The 15,782-nt window shown below is 45.3% G+C and overlaps 1 protein-coding gene across 1 annotated transcript in view; it reads right to left on the bottom strand.

The window, feature by feature from the left end:
* Positions 1 to 15,782, bottom strand: part of igsf21a (immunoglobin superfamily, member 21a) — a 105,560-nt gene that overhangs the window by 16,791 nt on the left and 72,987 nt on the right. The window contains exons 5-6 of the mRNA XM_053444773.1: positions 14,761 to 14,876; positions 1,662 to 2,142 (exon numbers count right to left, since the gene is read on the bottom strand). Of these exons, the coding sequence (XP_053300748.1) occupies positions 1,662 to 2,142; positions 14,761 to 14,876 (597 nt within the window). The remainder of the gene's footprint in view (positions 1 to 1,661; positions 2,143 to 14,760; positions 14,877 to 15,782) is intronic.

The raw sequence follows: 15,782 nt of genomic DNA, 5'->3' as shown, positions 1-15,782 counted from the left end.
ACTATAAGAAATAGACATCGGCAACTACCACCAGTGCTTGGCTGACATAACGAATATGATTTTGGAGCAGATCTGCATAAATGGGCGGATCCAGGACTTTTCTCTCTCTTTCTTCAACCAGGTGAGATGCGTTGTGAGATTTGTTTTCTGTCCGTGGAGTCATGACTCATGAGGACGGACTCAGGTTAAAGCAGCAGGAGACCTCAGTGCTCTTTGTTTGTTAACACCTACGTGACATTTTATAAACCTGTTAAAGACTGAAGACAGATTCCACACGTCGGCTGCAAGTGACCACAGGAGTGAGAGGGACACTTCTAATTAAACCGGAGGTGGTAATGTGCGATAAAACGCTGACAGCGACACACAAAGCAGCAAGCAAACATGGAGCGCCCCCCCCCCCCCCGCCCCCCCGCCTTTCAATCACCGCTCGCATCTCCTGGAAGATAACGTCTCTGTTTTATTGTGGCAGGCCGACTTATTACCTTGGAAGTGTTAATTGGTTCTGCTGGAAGCCATGTCTGAGTTTGGATTAAAAGAGAATTAAACTAATCAGACAGGGTGTTTGTCTATTCTGGATCACACAGAGACACACACACACACACACACACACACACAGGCACTAAAAGGTAAAGTTCGACTCCGTGTTTTTCTACGTCACTGCGTCTTTTTTCTGCTTGGACAGTTTGCTGATGAACAAATAAGAAACCTCACAGTGTTTCTCTCCTTGAAAGGAAAGGTGGAGTAATTTATACTCCTCCTTCAAGAGACTCGAGTGCACCGACTGAGGAGCTTAGAGGCTCATCCAGGTTTTCTGAGATCCGCTCTCCTCCGACATCCCGTTGGTCAGCGTGTCTGGATTCTCGTTTGACTTCTCTAATTCAGTTTGACTCCTTCAATAACGCCGCTGAGTAAACTCAATCCACGGACCGACAGCTCCATGAATTGCCCTGTCACTCACTCGAGGGCTTTTAGCATTTGCCACTAAACTCGCAATCTGCTGCCGATCGTAACACAATTAAGTGGCGTCAAATGAAAATCAGTGTTGTTCTGAGTACGTTAGCAAGGGAGACATAAGGAGACCCAGTGGGTTTGCAAAGGGAAACAGGGAGAGGAGAAAGAAAAGAGTGCATCTCGGTGCTTCTAGGTGGGATAGAGCAGTGGTCCCCAACCCCCGGGTCGTGGACCAATACCGGGCCGTGGGTCATTTGGTCCCGGGCCGCACAGAAAGAATAAACAACTTAAATTTTTTCTGCTTTATTTATTATCTGATTCTGAACGGCTGTTTTATTTTGAAAAATGACCAGATCCTCTCCGTTGCGACTCATGCTTTACGCATGTCAAGACGCTTGTCTCAGTCACGTGACTTTTCCGCTAAACACAAACCCACACGGTGTTTGTCGGACCCATTTGTCAACAAACAAGTTGAATCCAGCCTCTCTGTTTTCAGATCAGCTGCTGGAGATCGCAAAATGATGTTTTTAATGGAGCTTGATGGAGCTTTGGTATCCGTTCTGTGACGTCCTGTCATTTTAGTTTGTTAATTTCTGTCTCTTTGTGTTTTCTGTTTCCTGTAGCGCAATAAAGGCTGGCGACCGCTGGGATAGAGGACAGATGATTGAGATACCACCGGAAAGCAGTGAGTCCGTGTGGAGGCTACTCACCCAGGGTGACCTCTGTCTGCATGGGCATGGACAGCGCCGGGTGCTTGACCTCGCAGCTGAACAGGGCGTCGTTGTCCAGCTGAGGATTGAGGGTCCAGGTGAGCCGGGCCTGCACCACCACCGAGCCGTCGCTCTGCGGGATGTGAGTGTGGCTGAAGTAGTAGAGCGGGTCGGTGCTGTGCACCCAGCGCGGGAACTCCCGGCTCACCACCGTCTCCGGGATGACCTCGGTGGCCGGGCTGGGCTCGGAGGCCTGCTGGCCCTGGGTGTGCACCCGCTGGGGGATCTCCGTGTAGAGACGGGCCGCCCGCCCCTCCGGGTCCAGGAGGGAGAGGGAGCGCTGCAGCTTGGTGTCGTCCAGGTCCCGGCTGATGAGCGGCCTGGCGCCTCTCACCCCCGCCGAGCCGCCGCCCTGCTCGCTGGAGGAGGGCAGGGTGTAGGAGATCACCTCGATCAGCTCGCCGTCCCGCTTGAAGTACACCTGAGAGGGAACAAGGAGCAGTTTAGAGAGAGAGACGAGAGGTTTTATAACACTTTGTACGGCTGCTTCCAGACATGGACTGAACCATCTCCTGAAGTCATACAGAGGGAATGTGTGTGAGATTCTCCGGAGCTTTTCCTGCCCCCTCATGAGAACTCAGGTGAATGGCCGTGTTGATGACTTTTCAAACATGAGACCCAATTCTCTGGACAATTTCTCATCTCTAAAAATGGCTTAAATTTGCCGAAGGAAAAACTGGGGACAAAGACACACAAGTTGGCACATTACGTCCGACAGCGACTCTTTTCTTTCGTTCTTTCGTTCTTTCTTTCTTCCTTTCTTTCTTTCTTTCACAAACTCTTGATCACGATAAACGACTCCGCGGCTACAAAATGCTCCGACGTGTTCTCCAGTCAGTCGCCACCTTCTAAGCACTGGAGCAGGTCAGTGAACAGTGGGTTCTAACGGGGCGTCTCATTTGAAAACAGAAACCTGTTTCCATTATCGAGCCACCACTACAGAAAAGTGCTGAAAAGTGCAGCCCCCGTGCAGAGAGGAATACGCCGGACCATGAAAGTATTGATCAGCTTTAGAGGATGATTTCAGAATTGGCTCGTCTGCTGAGTCGGTCCTGCAGCAGCCTGAGATTCCACTTTCAGGCTTATCCCAGAATATTACAGGAATTTCTTCATCATTTCTCGAGTCTCTCAACAATCTCTCACTACGACGAAATTCACTGCTTCCCTTTCAGCACATGACCTGCAGATATTAGCAATAAGGTTTGTATCACCGGAGCCTGCAGTGTTGATATTTTAGAAACAAATATGGCGTCTTTCTTTTTTAGTTTTTCATTGTTGCAGATAAAGGGGGGGGGGGGGGGACTAAGCTCACATTCCTTTTCAGAGCAACCATTGGACATTTGAATTTCAATTTGCCAAAGATCAGAGAGTCATTATTGTAAACACAGCGTTTCCCTGGTATTGTGTGAGGAGGTGGTTGCAGCTCGCTTTGATACCGTGCCACCTCTAGGGCCCGGGCCTCCAGTGGGTAAACAGCACTAATGAGTATAAACAAATCAGGGTAAGGCCGGGCCCCCGAGGACTAACTCCAAATGATATTTTTATATTTTTTGCAATCTGGATGGATTCTTTAATCCGTGGACCACGATACATATTAACAACGTCGAGCTCCTCGCGAGGAGGGGAAACAAAATAATTCACCTTTAAAAATGAAGAGACGTGTTCTTTCCTCAATTCCACGAACAAATGAAATTATCAGCTCATCTATTAAAAAAGAGGGATTTACTCTTTTTAAACGCAGGGATTCATCCGTCTGATTCAATTCCAACTTTATTCTAACAACTTTTTTATTTTTAAACGGCTGATGGATGGGAGCTGTCTGTCTGTGCCGGGGTTCTCGGCGTTTTGCTGCGGCTATGTTTGCCGCGACAGATGCAGCATCATTATATTACAAGCTGCGTTGTGCTGCCGGGTTGAATCACAGTATTTATAGCCGGCTCTAAAAAGCGTCTAATGCTTTGCCATCAGAGCCGGCTGCTGCACCCTCCCCTGCGCGGGGGCCGGGCACCTTGCTCAAAGGCATCCGGGGCTGTTGTCGGTAAACGTGGCTTAAAAATAAATGGAGAATATCAAAATAAATTATAAAATGTTTAACGGCTCCAAAAAGAACCCGGCGCTCCCGAACCAGTGAGGCTCCCACTGCTCTGTGGCCCCATCTACCTGCAGTTGGGATGTGACTGCAGAGGTTGGGTGCACCAACAGTACATTCCCTTTTTTATTGCAATAGATTTTCATTAAATCTAATCAGCTTCCGTGTTTCATTAGGGAATAACCGGAATTAGCACCTGAAGTTTTCTTTTTTCCACTGGGCCCATCAAGGCTGATAATAAATGACCCTGGAAGGGAAGATTCCGAGGCCTCACACCGCGGCAGTCTGTTGTTAAAAGATGACTAATGACTGTGCCTACAAGTTCAACCTTAGATTTTAATTAGTGCACCTACTAGACTGCACACACACACACACACACACACACACTCATATGCGACAGTGTTATAAAATACAAACCAAAGGGTAAGTGCAGCCTGGTTCCTCCGAGGTGCAAGCGGAGGTGCTTCCGCTCTAATTGACCTCAATGCTCGGACAGAGTTGAGGAGTGATGCTCCACTCGGATTTTAATTTCAAGAACACGTGTTCAGTGTGTCGGGGAAAACAGCTTTTTTTTATCCTGTGGAGAGAAACTCAGTAGTGACGTCATTTCTCTCCCTGAGTATCACACCAACAGTTGTGTTACTTGTTTGTTTGTGTTGTTTATCCAAGATTGTTTTGTTGGTTGATGAGGCGCTGGATGGACCAACTAGTGACCACTGATCAGAAATGTCCCCTCAGATCCTCTGGTTCTTCTCCTTCAGCTGATCCACAAAACAGAACCCGATCAAATGGTGACACTAGAACAATTATTTGATATCTTCAAAATGTAAACTTATAACAAACCTATTTAGCCTGGCTTTTAAGAAGCATTATATCATTTGAAGGTTTATTATCTACATTTGATCATTATTATTCATCCTATTCTATTTTGTTTTGCTACACTTGTCGTGTTGATAATTGTATGTGTTGATTATATTTTCTCTCATTATTGTCTTTTCTATTATTGATTGCTTTACTATGCAATAGTTTTTGAATTTGAATGTTTTCTGAATTTCAATTTACTTCATTTTAATATAATTTAACATCCTCAAAAACCTATAAAACACTTTGAGCTGAATCTGAACAGTTTGAAAGATGTTATATGAATAAAATTTGATTGATTTATTGATTTCCAATTAGCTTTGTGTGGTCGCGTCAGGTTTTCATACAAACTTGTGTCGTTATTCTGCAAATCAAACGCACACATGTCCCCGTGCCCATGGAAACAGAGCTTCATCATTTCTCATTCATTTCGACAGCTACAGTTTCTACCTGTCAACGTTTAGAACTAACAGTCCTCTAACTGTGTGACTCAATACAATTATTCCATAGAGCAATTATTACAAATGAAGCACAGGGTTCATTCTATTGAATTTCACCACGAGAGAGCTTTGAATACCTTTAATCTGCATTTACCTCTAAAATCCAATAATGCACCGAGAAGTAGAAACATCAACGTCGGATACACAATGACCCTGATGCGTCTGCACCTCTCAGCTCCTGCGGCGACTCGACAACTTGCCGAGGAGCCAAGAAGCCTTTTCTTTTGTCGCTGTGCATTAAAACACGTCATTAGTTATCGCAGCAGGCGGAGGGACAGGGGGGGGGGGGGGGGGCTTGGAACGATCAGGGCACCTGCTCCTGTAGTGTTTGTCGCACAAAATTGCGCCGTGGCACAAAAAGCACCTGCGTCGGTGTAATCAGGGAATTAATTCGGTGAGCCCACAGAACTGATTTGTTTCTATAAATATCAACAAGAAAATATTGATTAAACGTGCTGTGTGCTGTGGCTGAGTCGGAAGTAAAAGCTTTTATTCAGTTGTCGGCTCCGACAGAACATCGAGCCTCAGTTTGCCCGTTCACAGAGATCTCATCGTGACTCAATGGGATTCTCACGCCATCTGTCTGCTTGAGCCACAGGAAAAGGAAATCAATGAAGGTTCCATCAAAGCCTGAGGGAACGGGACGACTGATACGTGGCTGAGGGCGAGTGAGTGAAGTTGGATTTCAGCGTCTTTATGCTGCAGTTCTGAGCCTTTTTTCATTCCCCCCCCTTTCATCCCTGAGAACAGAACGTGATGAACGTGATGGAAATACTCGAGACACAGATACAAACAGGCAAGTGTAGGAATTAGAGTATTCGAGGGGTTGAGCGATCTGCTGCAGTCGGTGTTGAATATGATTTTTCATAGCACTCGGACTCGGTGGCTGATCAGAAGTGTCTGGGACTGGTGCACCAGTAAAACACACAGCGAGTACAAGGTGTGGTGATGTGTTGATGACCACTCAGAGCTCCTCACGGTACAGTTTAGACTCTCACCCAATCAGCACGTGAGGAGCTGGGGATCGAACCGCCGACCCTCTGTTTAGATTTTGCATGTCTTGTATTTTTATTTGTGGTTTTCCAAAAAGCCCTGACTGGTTTCTATCAAACCTTCATTTATGTTGTGTGAAATAAAGTAACATAACTTTAAGATATAAATTGTTCAAGTTGAGCATCTTTACTTTACTGTTAATATCCCTGAAATACACACTTGTATAATATCAGTTATTTGTATTGATATTGTTATACATATCTGCCTGATTGATCTATGGTGCTAGTATGACTCTCCCCATTGTAACTAGACAGGGACACCTCTAATAGTTTGTATATGACAGATATTAAGCCTGAACCTGTAATGATGTGACATGAATTTTATATGTGATCTTAGATTTTGTATTTTACTATGGATATTTATTATGATATCCACCATAATATGTAGATAGTCTGTCTTGCTGATCAACATCACGTGATTTTTTCAAAATGGATTGTGGGTATTTGAGGTGGCGTCTCTGTTTCTCTGTCAGAAGTCGGAGCTGGAAACAACTTCGCCAGATAAATCCTTTAGCCTCCGGTTTGTGGATTTTATCTTTTTCTAACATTTTATGTTTTGTCCATCCAGCTCGCCACAAAAGATTCTTACTGCATGTGCTGGTTCCAAATTTTGAATGTCCAATTATTGCCCAACTAAAATATTCAAACAATTTGCCTAAGTGGAACGAAGTTTTCAAAAGTTATAAAAGGGACTTTTTGAAATGATTTATGTGGCATTTGCGAATGTTCTGGACAGTTAGGAGCAGCTTAACACACAGAGAGAGAGAGGGAGAGAGAGAGAGAGAGAGAGAGAGAGAGAGAGAGAGAGAGAGAGAGAGAGAGAGAGAGACCACGCTGTGCGCACAAACAAAATGAGCCACTCAATCCTCAATTCATCTTCAAATCTGAGCACAAACACGGGGACATCTGTCGTCGCTCTACACTCGCTCTACACTCGCTCTGCCTTCCTCTCCGAGCCACCTAATAATTTGCTAAAAATCGAATTCAACACATGTCCTTGTTTGACAGGCAGAGAGATAACAGAAAACATCACTTCTTTCATTCTGATTAAATGGCGGAGCGACGACTGATTAATTTTTCCAAAAGTGATTACAAAGCTGCCAAGACTGACGCTGAGGACGTCTCTCAGTGTGAGACGTGTCTCCAGTAAACGGCTGCGTCTCACAAAGTGACACGGGCACTCGGGTTCCGCTCGAGTTTCCTTTCATCCGTTCATCCGAGTATCGACACAAGAGGATTTAAAATGTACGATTATAGAGCAGCACACAAACCACTGCTCGACCTCTGACACGGCCGGGAATGCAATCGGGACATATTCAAAACATATTCTCTCAGGATTAAAACTGTATTTGTAGTTTTTTTTGGAGGATGCATGAGAGGTTTTGAAATAGCGATAATGTCCTCAATCAACAAATTGGCCTGTTAATTTCAACAGGCTTGGAAAGAGCTGCTCACTCTCATGTAAAAAGGGGATTTCTGAGCGTCTCTGGCTCGGCTGTCACATTGTCCTCTCAGAGACAGTGTAGCTGCACCGAGTAAAGTGATTATCAATCACGCCTCTGTGATAAATCCCAAAATACTCCATTGTCCAATGTGTGCAGACAATGAAACCAGCACTTGCTTCCCGCTGCAGTGAAAGAAGAGAGATGTGATTCTGAGCAGTGGCCCCGGCGCACACAGTTCCATGGCGGCGGTGACATTAAGCTGTGATGGCATGTGATGAGGGGGGGGGTTCGGTTTGTGTGTCAGTGAAGAGACGGTGATGGAAGCACCTGCACTCCGCCGACTGCCAAGCCCCCCCCCCCGACAACCTCGAACTCAGAACCCTGGCTTTTGAAAAACTTAACAATCGCGCAATGGTCCACACACACACACACACACACACACACACCTATATGTGCAGCTGCAATTAATCACGGCGGTGTCAAAGGGACGAGGTGGTAATTTTCACGGTGACAGAGTGATTTCAATGAAAGAGAAGGAGCGAGAGAGCGAGGGCAGAGAGATAGAGAGAGAGAGAGAGAGAGAGAGAGAGAGAGAGGCAGCCTGAACTATGACTTCATCAGCTTTCCTTGGTGTTATTAACTGTCATTATCTTGCCTCTTTTCAATCAGTGCTTGCTTGTACTCCGAGGATGTTCTAATGAGTGGCACTGGGAAGCTATTACCGATATGTCAGCGGCGTGCTGGAGTGGCGTCAGATGCAGACACGTCTCCAAACACAATACCACACTCTCTCTCTCTTTCCACACATGCAGTCCATCGCACATCCTGCTCTCTCCAAACTGCACCAGGGGGAGTTTGGCATGTTGGGTTTCTCCAAAAAAGTTAGTGCGAGGTAAAAGGCTTCTGACAAATCTGATGTGAAGACACAGATTTTGGGAGATTATGTAATAAAAAGTAAACTTAACACAACATAATCACGACTATGGTGAATTTGCTGTATGTGAATAAAAACGGTGTGAACGATAAACTTCCATATTTCTCTTCCTCGTGACCAAGTCAGCATTAACTTTTATCTCGACAGAATACCAGGATGAAAAATGAGACATACTTGAATGATTTAAAGAATGTTTCTCAAAATCATACATCACAAACACTTCATAGCAGAGTGCAAAGTGTCGTGGTCCTTCTCAAACAGGAAGTAACCATCAACAGGATGATGTTGATACCGTTTGTTTGTTTGTTTGTTTGTTTGTTAGCAGGATTGAGCATTGTGATGGAAATCTGGAGATACAAGAGGCTGGAAACCACAAAGTTATCTATGTGTATTTAATAACGGGCTTTCTGCAGAAAGGATCAACACACCGAGAGTCCTAAGGATCTCAGAGTGAAGATGGAGATCAGTCAAATACAAGGGTCTTATATAGGAGGACAAGGAAGTTTGCCTGAGCCAGTTCAGACTGGTTCTGTAGAGTAGTTTAAGACAGGAACTAAAGCACAGTAACAAATGATTTACATACATTTCCATTGGGTTCTTTGGACAGTCAATAAGTAATGGAAAGGTCAAACAGGTATATAGAAAGGTCATGGAGTCTTAGACAGGTCTGCAAAAAGTTTCAACCAATTAGTTAATTTTCCTAACACAGCATAAACTAGGTTAAACTTAATCCAATTAATCATTAACTGTTACTATAACAGCCTCTTCCTTTGTTAGAAAACTAAAAAACCAACACAAAAAGCAAACCTACCCGTGCAGCCACGCTGGCTGTGCTCATTTATTTTTGCTTCATCCTGATTTGACATTTAAGGATCAAAGGAACACGATGAACCAGAAGAGGGAACAGTTCTAAAAACCGTTGTTGATTTTAGTACAAGCAGCAGCAGCAGCAGCCGAGTTGGATGAACTTCATTACTTTCATTACACTGGATGCTGGGAGGATGCAAAAGGGATGTTACATTTCTTTGTGTGGAGCCAAAGCAAATTTATCTAAACAAACAAAAAGCTCACGTTTCTGTTTAGTGTAAAAAAAAAAAGACACGTCTCATTAAATGTTGTGTGAAAAGCTCTCGTGTTTCCTTTGTTCGAGGAGGTGAAGTGAACTCTGTAGTGATCTGAGACAACAAGGCTCCAAACACAGCGGTGACAAAACCCTGATGATGTTCACACGTGTACACAAAGTACAAAGCTCTGACTCACAGTCCACACGACAAGGCTCAGGTCCACACGACAAACGAGGGTCTGACACACAGATGCAGATTTTCCTCTCTCACTACCCCCCCCCCCTCCCCCCTGCTACACAACCTTTTTGATGTCGGCTCATTATTTTTCATTCCCAACACATATTTTTAGGTATTAAAATGCAACAGGTAAAAATAGAGAATTTAGAAATATCTATGCGAAAAATGTGACGGTGAAAATATAATTTACAGGAGAAAGATTGTGTTGCCTCGGCGGCTGTTTTGTTTTAATTACTTGAAAGGATTGGAGCTGATCTGGGCGCAGCATAATGAGCGGCTCTCATCTTCCCTACCTATTCTCTCTCTCTTCCCTTTCTGTTAACTGAAGATGAGAATCTGCATCGTTTGTATTTTCTGGAATCAGGAAACAAAGCAAACTTTTTTTAATGTCTGAGAAGAAACGCTAACTTGACCAAATCCTTAAATAGTCATCTGTGTTTTATCTGTTCAGCTTTTCCTTATGAGGGTGGCGGGGGGGGGGGGGGGGGGGGGGGCTGAAGCCCAGCTGACACTGGGCCAGACGCGGTTACACCCTGGTTTCCACTTCATCGCAGCGCTGACACATGGAGACGAACCGTCCACACTCACTTTGACACCTAAGGGCAATTTAGAGGCTCCAATTAGCATCAATCTGCATGTTCGGTGTGTGGGTGGAGGACGGAGCACCCAGAGAAAACCCACGCACACACATCAGCCTTCTCTGAGTCGGTCTGAACTGTCGATCAGGACATTTCACCCCCGTCAAACTTTAGACCAGTGGTCTTCAACAGGGGGTCCGCGACCCCTAGGGGGTCCGCGGGGGTACTGCAGGGCGGTCGCGAAATTTTTGGTTGATAAGTCAATTTTTTATTTTATTTAGAATTTTTTTTTTGAATTTTTTTGAATACGACAGCACAGGCACTAGCCAATCAGATCGTGTTTATGCTCACGTCTAGAGTGCGAAGCTCAAAAATAAAAGATGGCGGACCAAACTCTGTAGATGGTCGTATTTGTACCTAAAAGTTGTTTGTTTGACTTTTTTTTGCTTAGATTTTTAAAAATTTACAAAGAAATAGACACTGTACAATGTAAAAAAAACATTACTGTAACTGAAAAATAAGTCTGAGAGGATTTGCGAGGTGTCTGAGCCACCTTTCTAATGTGAGCATGCTACTACCCAAAAGGGTAGTAATGAATGCACAATAACAGGGTAGCTATGTTTATACATGGCACTAGGCCCAGAATAATATAAACACTATTTTATGCAATTTATATAGTAGGGGGTCCTTGCTCCATCTCGCCGTCAGTTTGGGGGACCTTGGCCTGAAAAACGTTGAAGACCCCTGGTTTAGACATTTACACTTGAACATACGTCCGTGTGATCAGAACAACCTACACTGATAGAAACCTTCTTTAAAACAATTACTCGACGCATACTTTGTCTTTTTATTTTGGTCAATGTCTTATGCACTAACATGGAGGAGGCTGGATTCATGCCCTGTACTGCAGTCAGCCACCAGGGGGCGATCGAGATGAACTGGCTTCACTTTTGGGGTCTATCATGTGTTTTGGTTTATTTAAACAGACTATATGGTACAGCGTTGTTTACAACATTGACCAACAGATAAATGCAGGTTTAATAAATATTTATGACGATTGACTTATTGTCAGTTTCAGCGTTTCCTGATTTCCATAAAGGACTCATGACCCTAAAACACAAAGATATTCTATACAGGACAAAATACACGGCAGATGAATTCATGTACACGCGTCACATGATCGAGAAATGTCTATATTCAGTTCATCGAGGAGCTGATTTATTTCACTAACAAAGAAAACTAAGGTGTTTGAAATGTCACAGAATGTTTAGCAGCAGTTAAACGCCGGCTGGATGAATCAGACCAGTTTCTCTTCTCTGCTGAGAGCCGGCTCTCGATGATGTGACATTGAAAATAGAGCTGACAACAGCTCGTTCTGCCACGAGCCTCGGGGCAGCGGCGCCGACAAAGACTAAATGAGTTTCATCAAGGAGGAGAGGCGGCCGTTTGAAGTTTGCAGTCACATAACTGGAGCGGCCTCGTTCAGGCAAACACTTACAAACAGGACAATAATGAGGTTGTGTTGTTTTTTTAGCAGCGTGACCATGGACACCAGCATAAAGAGAACAAATGGTCACAGTTAGAGTTTATATAAACCTAATCATATATTGATAACGATTAGGAAATATGTCACAGTGTTTTTATCTCTCTATCATTCAACTGTCCTTTGACAAGTCGTCTGAAGTATTTAATTACAGTTTGCTACCGAATGAATCTGCAGTGATGTAACAGGGAAACTCTAGACAACCTTTCACTGAGGGTAAACCAAACAAAAACATGAGAGCAAGCTTCACCTCTCAAAGGACTCCACTCTTTTTCTGGTGTCAATTAGAAATTAATATTTCCTGCTACATGGAATCAGATCTCGAAGGAGATTAAAGAGACATTAGCAGGACTGAGGGCGTCTGGTGATTCTGGGTTTCTGAAATCCATCCATCAGAGTTTGTTTACCAAGTTTTGATTTAGTCCAACAGTGTAACTTGTAACGCACGGTCAACTCCCCACTGATGCAAAGTAACTTTAGAGTTGGAAGTGCTTTCATACTCACTTTCTGGAGATTGGCAGAGTTTGCCTCATTCCTTGCATCATGTCAGTGTAAACACTGTGTGTTGGTCTATAGGATCCAGAGCAAGTCTAACAGGCAACGCTGGAATTAGTCTTCATCCACACACGTGAGATGCGTCAGCTCGAGTCCTCAGATGTTTCTCTAGATCCAACAATGACTCACAATCATGATTTTAGCAAATACTTTAAATGCTTTTAGCACAACGAACATTAAACAACCTTCACTCTGGTGTTTCTACTAGTGTCAGAGTAAACCTCTTCACAGGACTGTGTGAGTGCGTGTGCACACTGGGCTTGACTCTCTCTGATGACGTCAATATTGACAGGTGTTGAGATCCAATCGCGAGACATTGTCTGTCCCAGTCCACAGACTGCTTACGATGAAGGACGTCCTCGGGTGATGCAAAGATCCTAAAGGCTGAACCGAGGATTTCCTTGATCGGCGTCACCCTCTTGTCCCGCCCCTACTGCTGAGGCCTTTAGCATCAGAGCTGCAGTTGGACATAATCAGAACTATTTGATAACCCTTGTTTCTTTATATATATATATGTACCGTCAGCTGTTATCAGATGTTTCATCGCTTGACGGCATAAATCACCTCGGTTTGTCCCCGAAGTGAAATGAATCCTGGGAGAGTTTGACCCTGAGGTTGATCCACCCGCTGTATTTCCAGGGATGAGAGGAACTGGAGGAGCCTTTGAAATGGTCCTGCTTGTCAGCTCCTGAATCCAGACACAGCCACTGTCTGTAGTTTTTTACCCAAAGTTTTAGAGTAGGTGGGAAATGATGGGGGAGGGGGGGGGGGGTCTATTTTCTACTTCAAACCTCTCTACCTCCAGTGTCCTCGCTCAGACAACACCTGCCTTCATCTCAGCTACACACCTGGAAGGAATCGAGGCGGCACGGCTGTGATGCTATTAGGGCCGGGGAAAAAAAAAAAAAAGTCACCACAGACAGACACCACCTGCCCTGCTGCTACGGGGAGACGTCTCCGGGAACACACTTTGTCACAGTGACACACACACACACACACACACACACAACCCCTCTGTCACAGCTGGTATTCATCAACAATGTGACTTGGCCAGTGACACAGAGACAGTCCGGGGTCCTCTCCGACCGGCTGAAACCTCTCAGATCTCTTCTCCTCCATTAAGCCTTGAGGGGAGGGGAGGGGGGGGGGGGGGATGTGGCAGTTCTGAGCTTTAATGGCTTAAGGCTTCCTGTGAAATCACAACGGGGGGGGGGGCGGGGCGGGGGGGAGAGAGAAGCTCCCTCCGCACACCATCAACCAGGAAGTGCTTGGGAGAGACGGAAATCATATTCACCTTGTCTTCACCTCTCACTGGGCTCATAATTGCATGAGATAGGCGTGCTCAGGGTCTGGAGTCCATTACCGCAACACCCATGGACAATGATTAATGAGCCGGTGGGAGCAAACAGCCAGAGACCGCTGCTCTCAAACAGCGTCGGTGAGCTCATGTGCCTCAACACGGAGAAACACACGCCTCGCATATCTGCAAGACCGTGCTTTTCTTACAAGGTGAGAATAAAGGTGCATGTGGTTTGTGTGCATCTGTGTGTGTGTACTTGACTGCATGTGCACGCTGTTGTGTTTCTGCAACAATATTGTGTGTGCGATCATTACTATGGTGTCGCGGTGATTAGATGAATCACTCTGAATGTGACCATCAATAAAACTAATGTGTCTGTTTCCTGAATCTGACTCCACCTGTTTAATGACTTCACATCGCACGACTAAATTAGTGCTGCTAATCAATCACAAGTCAATCTGCACGGAAGGAAACAGCCACACGGGTGACGGCTTCTTTAAACGACTGCAGGGATACATGTGTGTGTGTGTGTGTGTGTGTGTGGCATGTTGTGCATTTAATGATGATGTATAGATTAAGGATCGAGCTGTTGTCTCGGTCATTTAGAAAATCTCTTAAAGCGACACAAGGTCGTTTATATACCTTGAAATAACACAATTCCTTTTTGGTGTTACACAAAGAGGGAACCTTTGCATTGTGACGCTTTTAGAAGAGGACCTCGGCAGGGAAATGGAAAAACATGTGAGTGCCGATAAATCTACAAAACCCTGAGAAAAGAACATGTTAACAACATCCACTTCAGGTTCTTCCCCCCATGTTAACACAACAGGGTGACAAACAGTGGACGAGCAGCATTGTGTGTCTTCAGTGTAGCTACTCACCGATGGGGCCGGCTTCCCCCCCTTCGCAGTACAGACCAAGGTGAAGTTCTGGGCTTGGTATCGACTGAAGGGGGCCGGAGAGTTCTCTGCCACCACTGATATGTTGTTTGGAGGTGCTGCGGAGGGGACAGGGCAAGAGAGCGTTCGTCAAACAATATTCCAACAGACACACAAAATGCAAAATCCTCTTCCACCGGCTCCGTGCACTCTGGGGGTTTGCTCTGAGACGGCGTGTCATCTTTGGGTTAATCATATAGGAAGAGCCGCGGTGACAGCGCCAGCAGCAGGAGGGAGAGCCGGGAACGTGCCGGGCTCAGATGTTTAAAATAAAACCGACTCAAACAAATCCTCCAATCCACCTCTATCTATTTTTCATAAGGACGCGTGAAACCCGCTGAGAGAATCTCCACTTAAAGTGGAACCTGAACGGTCCCCCCCCCCGTGGCTCTCGTGAGTCAGACGAGGCAAATAAGGTAGAAAAGCTCATACATATCATGTCTTCAGCCCCGTGTGCAAATCTCTCCAGGGATCCCAGCACGTATGTCACGGCCGTGTAAAGAGAAAACATGTGATCGGGGGCTTCACAGCGTTATAGAGGAGCGTGGGGGTGAGGAGGAGGAGGAGGAGGAGGAGGAGGAGGAGGAGGAGGAGGAAAGGAATGGAAAATCTCTAACATCCACCCAGAAGAACCGTCTGTTCAACATGCAGCACTCTGCTCCTCGTAAGGCGGCTTAAATATGAATATGAAATATGAATATGAATACTTCACAGAACCACGTTGACGCCGGCTCTGAGACGCATCAACACGTAGATTCCCACCGACGCCGCGGCAGCAGAGGAATCTCCAGCTGCACAGAAGGACCGGTGGAATTCTGATGAGCATCACCGGCACTAACCATCAGCTGAGGAGGTTTTTTTTTTTAAGATGCAGAGTATTACCTGTGTTCTGTATATTCAACATGCCTTCTCTTCACGAGGGGGGGTTTTACATGCACCACCATGTGTTGACTGGCGTATCACTT

Source organism: Pleuronectes platessa, chromosome 2, assembly GCF_947347685.1.
Source record: "Pleuronectes platessa chromosome 2, fPlePla1.1, whole genome shotgun sequence".
Taxonomy (NCBI): Eukaryota; Metazoa; Chordata; class Actinopteri; order Pleuronectiformes; family Pleuronectidae; genus Pleuronectes; species Pleuronectes platessa.
The sequence above is the reverse complement of the archived record's forward strand: the minus strand, read 5'-3'. Positions and strand labels throughout refer to the sequence as shown.